Source organism: Chrysochloris asiatica, unplaced genomic scaffold (assembly GCF_000296735.1).
Source record: "Chrysochloris asiatica unplaced genomic scaffold, ChrAsi1.0 scaffold00001, whole genome shotgun sequence".
Classification (NCBI taxonomy): Eukaryota; Metazoa; Chordata; class Mammalia; order Afrosoricida; family Chrysochloridae; genus Chrysochloris; species Chrysochloris asiatica.
Window position 1 is genome coordinate 32,086,884 of NW_006408519.1, and position 8,096 is coordinate 32,094,979.

At 47.6% G+C, this 8,096-nt stretch overlaps 1 protein-coding gene across 1 annotated transcript in view; it reads left to right on the forward strand.

Moving 5' to 3' along the window:
• NSMCE2 (non-SMC element 2, MMS21 homolog (S. cerevisiae)) overlaps positions 1–7,790 on the forward strand; it is a 303,191-nt gene extending 295,401 nt beyond the window's left edge. The window contains exon 6 of the mRNA XM_006830703.1: positions 7,673–7,790. Coding sequence (XP_006830766.1) covers positions 7,673–7,790 — 118 coding nt within the window. The remainder of the gene's footprint in view (positions 1–7,672) is intronic.
• Positions 7,791–8,096: the final 306 nt, after the last annotated feature.

Here is an 8,096-nt window from a genome sequence, read left to right on the forward strand (position 1 = left end):
TGTTTTCTCTCTGTAGGTTTTGAATTGTTTCCAATGCTGTATCTATCTTATTTGATTGTTCCTGCAGCACTTTCCTGACTTACTTATTTTTCTCAACTCCATTGTAAAGTGTTTTGAAACATTTTATAATCAGTTTTATGAATTCCTTCTCAGGCATTTCCAAGGCCTGCCCTCCTTCCAGAATGGAGTCCAGGTCTACCTCTAGGTCATTTGTCTCAGACCTTTTATCTTGTTTCTGGACATGTGCTGATGGTCATCTGCTTTTGATTCCTGGACATGTTTAGTGATTATCTGTGGCCTTAATACTTAATCGAGTATGTGTTTTGATATTTTTTATGCTTTCTGATTGCTTCCAGGTAGATGTGATCAGGATGTGGGCTGCCCTTTTCACTCTTCTTATTGCTTAGCTCAGAGTAACTTTCACAGGTGTTGTCTGTTTCCCTGGCATATGGCAGTTGGTATTCGTTCTTGCCTGGGTTTGGATGTTTTATAGAGTGTGACTGTAGCTTGACTATATGGTAGGAGTTGCTATCTCTTCTTGGGTATTATAGGGAGAGAAAGAGTCCCCCAAGGCTAGAAGAGGGAGCATAAAACAGCAAAACAGTACCAGCAAGAAAAATCAAGGAAAATAAAACAACCAAACAACAACAACAACAACAAAAACTAGACTGAATACTGTAGTCTATAATTGCAGATAACGGAGAGGAGGGAGTGAAGAAAAATTTAAAAAAATCTGTAGCCTAATATGAGTATGACTTTAATGTCCTCTCTTCAGCTTCTTGCCTTCAAAGGTGCCTGAGAGATTTCAAGATGCCACTGTTGGTGGTTACGCTGTGCCTCAGGATTTAATTTAATTTTTGGTCTCTTTTGTTTTTAAACTCTCTTTCCCTCTACACCCCTGTCCTGGCCTTTCCCATAGTGAAAAAATAAAACAAAAAACAGTTCAGGGCCAGCTCTTGGGCTGAGAGTATCTATGCGCATGCGTGGCAGAAGAACCCACCAGTGGTGGTGGTGGTGGTGGTGGGGTGTCCACTCTCTCAGGCACCCCCTCTAGTCACCAGAATGGAGGTACACAAACAGTGGGAGGACCAATGAACAGATACCAAACAAAAAGGAAATCAGAACAAAGCAAATCCAACAAAATATTGTCCACCTTTGCTCCGAGGTTCCTGCGGTGGTTTTCTGTGGTGTGTCTGCTCCCCCACTTGGTCTTGCCATTTGGTCTCGCCCAAGTTGTGGGCTCTGGGCCTTCGAGCCCAGAAGATTCAAAAGTACGAGATTTCTTACTTCAGCTTCAAGTTCCACTAGCTATAAGCCTCAAACTGTAAATATACGCACCTACGTGGTTCCAAGTTTTGGAGCTCTCCCCTGGATCTGCTTTGCCTGGTTTTCTGTGGTATGGCTGACAGCAAACTTCACTGCACCTCCACCCTAGCCGCCATCAAGCCCTGCCTCCTCCATTAGTCGCGTTTCTGGCAAAAAAATTTTTTCCTTCTGTTTGGGCTCCCTTTTCACTCTTTTGGTGAAATATTTTGATGCACATAAGTTTCTAATTTTTAGGAGGTCCCAGTCATCTATTTGGGCAGCTTTATCTATCTCCCACAGAGAAATGTCCTGGTAAAGAGTTTAGATTTCATTTGTTTCCTTACCTATAAACTGATAATGGTTGGACTCACCTCATTGATGCATTTGAAATTTAAATACGGTCTATGCCCAGCAGCTCCTAGGACAAGGTAAGACTCAGCAGACATTGTGTACACCTTTGTGTCCATCAGCATCAATGTCATCACCATTGTTCTCCAGACGTGGGAGACCCTTGCAGGGTTTTGAGGGAGCAAAGTGAGCAGGTCTGGAGTTGAGAAAGTCACTCACGCCCAGTAGCGATGTGAAGGATGGGTTGGAAAGGTCAAGTAGATTGCTTCTGTAGTTGATGAGGTTCTCGATAACGAGGCAGCAGCCCTGGGAGAAGGGATTGAGGAGAGTGACTGCAGAGATACAATTGGAGGAAGAAATGAAAGATGTCTCAGGTGTCCAATCTGTGTGTGTTTGGAGCATGGGCAGTACCATTAGCCAACAGAGAGGGAGACATTTAGGAAGAAGGGTAGGAGAGACCCATCCAGATGTGCTCAGTGTGAGGTCCCTGCAGTACAACTATGTGAACAGACCCCTGGAGGCAGAGAAAACGTGGGGGTGTGAACTCCAACTAGAGATGCCTGACCACGAGGTAGTCGGTATGGAGGATGAGCTCCCCTCATCTGCTGTCACAAGCACAGCACTACGAGGAGCCGACAAGGACGGGACCCCTGACCCAGGGCCTGAAGGAGGGCCTTCGCAAAGTAGAGGCTTCACAAGCATTTTGTTTAGGAACTAAAGAGGGCATCAGGGCAGAAGACACAGCCAGGGGCGGTACAAGGGGAGAGGAGCTGAGCACCGGGGGGCAGCAGGGCGTGGTAGGCAGGGTCTTAAAGACAAGGTGCATTTGGCAAGGGGTAGGAATTCAGAGCTCTTCAGAAATGACTCCAAAGGTTCCTGAGTCAGCACAAAGTGGTATCGTTTCCCATGTGAGGATGATGAGCAGCTCTGGTTCCCTTTGTTTAAAAATGTCTATGACACATCTTATTTGAGAATCTCAGTTCTTCCTCCCAGATTGTTCCAGTTATGTTTTGTCAGAGTAGAGTTGTAGGTACATTGTGTTACTGGGCACTGGCTGGATCTGAATACAATTACTGAGACTTCAGCCCTAACTAAATACAATACGTAGGAGTCCTGGTGTGGCACTATGGGATAATGCACTAGACTGCAAGGTTGGTTTGAATCACAGTGTTGGTGGTTCAAATTCACCAACCACTCCTTGGAAACCTAATACAGGGTCTCTGTGAGTCGGAACCAACTTGATGGCACTTAATAACAACAACAGCAAAATACAATATTTAGAATTATTCCCTAAAATGAATTTCTCTTAATAAAATTATTTGTTAGAATTATTTTCCTATAAAGCTGTCTTATGATTTCCCTATTAATAAATAGATTTCCAATTGTACCACTGCCATTTCTTCCCCTTTTTTGTGTGTAGTAACAGGAACTGGATTTAACAAACAGTTGCATACCAGAGCACGGTGAATAAAATTAATAATAGGAGCATGTTATTGGCCAGCCCAGCTCCAGTAGTGAGCTGATAGCTGGCAGTCCTGGTGTTCGCCTTAGTAACAAGTGGTTCCACCTCTCAGAACCTCAGTATCTTCATTTGTGAATGGGATAATGCACTGACCTCAAGGTCGATTTGAACTGCAAGGCTGGAGGTTCAAACTCACCAGCCATTCTGAAGAAAACCTATACAGGGTAGCAGTGAGTTGGAACCAACTCTATGGTACTTAGTAATAACAAAATGGAGTTAAAAACATCTCACAGAATTCCAAGCCAGGTCTGGTGGACCAGTAAATTTCTGGACACTGGAGGAGACACAGACCATGTCTGAAAAAGTTCTTTTTGAACCACCTAGCACTAAACAAATAGCAGTCAAGACTGTTCTTTGTGTGATTTATGTCATTGCTTGTTGTTAAGCACCATCGAGTCACCTCTGACTCATAGCGACTCAAGGATGTAGTACTGTGGTTACGCATTGGGTTGCTAAAGGTTAGCAGTTCAAATTCAGCCACTCTATGGGAGAAAGATGCTTTCAGCTCCCTTTAAGATTTACAGTTTTGGAAACCCTACATAGTGTCACTATGAGTCGGAACCAACTTGACGGCACACAGCCACCTCCAACGGATAGAGAATAGAGGTACTCTCTGCATCTAGGCATGATGAGAACCCATCCCTCACAGGTTTCCTGAGGTGTCTACAGACGTCTCTTGTGGGTTGGACTTTGGAATGCTTGGGTCCCAGATCCCAGAACGCAGGCAAGTCAGAATCTTGCACTTTTGAGCTACTGCTGAGGCCTCCTGGGGCCCCTGAGACTCGGTGCCTCTTCTCAGCAGATAACCTCCTGCTTGCTCTCTGCTGCCATAGAATGCTCTGGCCTGCCAGTGACCGGAGTTCAAGACCCAGCCTCTCCTTTGAGGCCTGCAGGTGTGCCTCCTGCACAGGGATGACATGAGAGCTTAAGGTTAGTTGTTGGCTCTTGCCACACCTAACTTGCTCACCAGAATGTCGTGGGGATTACTGCACTAATACCTGTCTACAGTGTCGTTTTCCACAGGGGGAGGGCCCTGAGTCAGTAGCATGTCATTACAGCCGATTGTTTTCCCTTTAAAAACTGCTGTTGGTTTCTTTGACATGTGGTGAGACACTGGGTTCTCACCTAGCCCCTTCCATCAGCGTCTCCTTCAGGAAGCCTTCCCTGGACCCACGTTGGTTGTTGTTGTTGTTAGGTGCCGTTGACTCGGTTCTGACTCATAGTCCAACAGAACCAAACCCCGGCCGGTCCTGCTCAGTCCTCACAATCATCGTGTTTGAGCCCACTGTGTTGGTTATCTTGCTGAGGGGTCTCCTCGTTCTCAGTGACCCTCTACCTTACCAAGCATGAAACCCTGTTCCAGGGACTGGATAACATGCCCAAACCACCGGAGACATGCCTCACCAGCCTCATTACTGAGGAGCGTTCTAGCTGTACTTCTAACAACACACATTTGTTTGTTCTTCCAGTAGTCCATGGTGAAGTCAAAATCCTTCGCCAACACCATCATCCAGAGGCGTCATATCCTCTTTGGTCTTCTTTATTCATGTCCAGCTCTCACATGTATATGAGGCGACTGAAAATACCCTGGCTTGGGTCAGCCACATCTTAGCCCTCCTAACCCTAACCTTCATACACAAGGGGCAAAGTGTCCTCCACATGCTTCCCTGGAGCCCTGTCCATCAGTTTATCCTCATGGTCCACTGTGTTTAGTGGGAAGCAGAAGCCGTGGACTAGAGCAGGAACTTTGTGGCACCTGAACTGAGGTGCTCAGCCCTCAACACCCGTCGTCCCACCTGGTTCTCCTGGCAGCCCTGCGCTCTGCCTTCCTTTTTATAGGGAAGAAGCTGAGGCACATATCAGTCACTTGCCTTAAGAGTCAGTTCAGTGGGTTTGTCTCCTGGCCATCCGGCTTCCCATGGGAGAACAAGGTGACTAATGGCACTGTCCCCAGAGTTCATCCACAAGTGAGCTCAGACCAGTAGGTTGAGAGGGACCAGGGAAGAGAGCATGGTGGCTCTTCCTCCCTCCAGTCTCAGGGTGCTGCCGTACTGCCTAGGACCAGCTGTGGCACCAGAAAGTGTTCCGTCTCCCATTCCACGACCCTGCCCAGCGTACTCACTGGTAGACTCTGTGGGGGCGTGTGGCCATTAGGGGGTCGATATGTGAGATGAGGCCCATCCCACCTCAAGTTGCCTTTCCATTTCCATGTCTAACATGGTGAACATGTCTGTAACCTCTTCATGACGTCATTGCTAAAGAAACAATTCACTCTGAGCTCCCAGAGTGAAGGGGACAGGCTAGGGGAAATAGTAAGGTTTAAACTAGCAGATTACAAACTGGACTGCTAATTTAATGGTCAGCAGTTCAAAGCTACCAGCTGTTCCACGAGAGAAAGATGAGGCTTTCTGCTCCCGTAAAGATTTACAGCCTTGGAAACCCTGTACAGGGACCCTATGAGTCAGAACCGACTCCACAGTACTTAACAATCAACAAACTAGCAGAAAACAGTTGTCAGATTTCTCCTAATGAAAAACCAGATCATCCCAACCATGCACGCCCTGGCAAAATCTCCCTGCTCCTCTTTCACATAATTGCCTTTCTCTCACTACAGGGGGCTTGCACGCATGCCTGGCCATGCAAGAAGCATCTCAGCATTTTAGAAATAAATACTGTGACCGAGCATACTGGTCATTACATTGCTTAAAAGAACGCACTGCCTTTGAGTCCGTCCTGATGCATAGCGACCCTGTGTAGCGTTTCCAAGACTAAATCTTCACGGGAGCAGATAGCCCCATCTTTCTCCTGTGGAGCAGCTGGTGGTTTTGAACCCCCAACCTTGTGGTTAGCAGCCTAGCACTTAACCCACAGCCCTTCAAATATAAAGACTCCTTGATCCAGAGATCCAGGACAAGAAAAAGCTTCTCTTTCCTGTTGACCTCCCTTCCCCATTACCTTTTCATCTCTTGTCCCGTACCTGTTGGTCTGATTTGAAAAGCAGTCTCAGATGACTGGGCCTCGAGCTCACAGTTGTGCACTTGGAACCTGGCACAGGGCCAACCCCAAGTGCACAAATGTGTTGGGTGGGCATGAGGACACTGGGCGGTTCAGTGGCAGACTCCTTGCCTTCCACGCGGGAGACCCAGGTTTCATTCCTGACCAAACACCACCTGCACAGCCACCACCCATCAGCCAGTGGAGGCAGACATGTTGCTGTGAGTCCACCTGAGAGAGTAGGAAGAAAGGCCTGGACATCTACTTTTGAAACTCAGCCGGTGAAACCCTTGTGGATCACAGCAATTTAACCCACATCATTCTGTTGTGATGGGGTCACCATGAGTGAGGGGCCAACTTAACAGTGCCTATCAATGCCAACATGTGCTGGGGATTTGCAAGATATGGACAGCTCCCCAGACTGACGATCATCTGGGGACAGAGTGGCTCAGGACGTAAATGAAGGGAGGGGCATGCATACAGCTCGGTGATGTAGGGCTCCTCCCCCCAGTTTAAATCAGAGTGAAGAGAGGCTCAGAAAGGTCAAGAGAGCGGCCTGTGGTCTCCTAACTAGAAATAGATGGTAGAGCTGCAGTCCATACTGAGACCAGCATGGACCTCTCCTCTTCCAGGCAGTCAGGTGCCTCCATCCACCCCAGTGCCCTCCTGGAGACCCCATCTAAACAGGGACGTGTCATTCCAGTCTACTTCTATCAGCACGATTCACAGCGCTCCCACCAAGCCCCCTGCAGCCCACCCAATCTCTGCACCAGGACAGCTACACACACACCAGGATTCCAGAGTCCAGCTGTCCACTCTCATGGCGGGTGTAGGGCCGTGCTGGGGTCCCCACTACCGTCAAGGGCACACCCCCTCATTGCCCATTGCTCAGGCCAGACATCTGAATGCCCAAGCCCTCAACAAGTCCTGTAGCTTCTGCTTTCCAGTGTATCCCGAATCTCATCCCAGCAACCACCTCACCCAAGCTGCCTTTCTGTAGGCTCTTCTTCAGCTTTCAGCCAAACAACAGTCAGGCCTCCTTAGAACAGTCAACCCTGGAGAGCAAAAGTGCCATAGTAGCCTAAAGATACAGCTCAGAAGGCCGGAAGGACGAGGAAGGAAGGACTAGCGGAAATGGGGGACTAAAGAGGAAGTGGTGATTGCAATCAATGTCACAAAACAAAATATGTAGGAATTGTTGAATGGAAAACCAATTTGCTTTCACTGAACTCAATAAGAAGTTTAAAAAAAAAAATCACCTTTTGTTAAACTTATGTTAGGTGTTATCAAATTGATTTTCAACTCCTAGTGACCCGACATGACAGAGCAGAACTGTCCCACAGGGTTTCCTGGTCTGTGGCCTCCCAGGGAGGGTCAGCAGTCAATCACTTCACCTCTGTGCCACCAGGGCCCTGTTTTGTTCCTGTGTCCCCACGTCAATCCTCAAACCTGCAGGAAGCGTGTATGCTGCAAGGGCTGACTGGATTTTTCTCTCCCTCACAGCTGCCCCAAAATTGGCTGTAGCCACACAGATGTGAAAATGTCAGATCTGGTCCAGGATGAAGCACTCAGAAGGGCGATTGAGAACCACAACAAGAAAAGAAACCGCCACTCAGAATAGCAGAAGGCACCCACCCTTGGGAGTCGGAGTCGGCGGTCTCTCCTGTGTCAGCCTTCAGGATCCTGCTTGGGGGACAATTTGAGGATCTGAAGTACAACCAGAAACATTTTTCCTAAGTTCCAACCTGAATCTTCAAACATATCATAGTGTTCTTTTTAAGTGTTCTGTCATTTGAAATAAAACCAATTCTGCACACTGTGCCCTGCCTTTGCCCTGGATGTGGGGATGCGTCTAGTCAGGGATTGGCCATGCTGGGCTTCTGTTTCTATACTACACATATTCTTTAATCATCTTTTTAAGTGATAT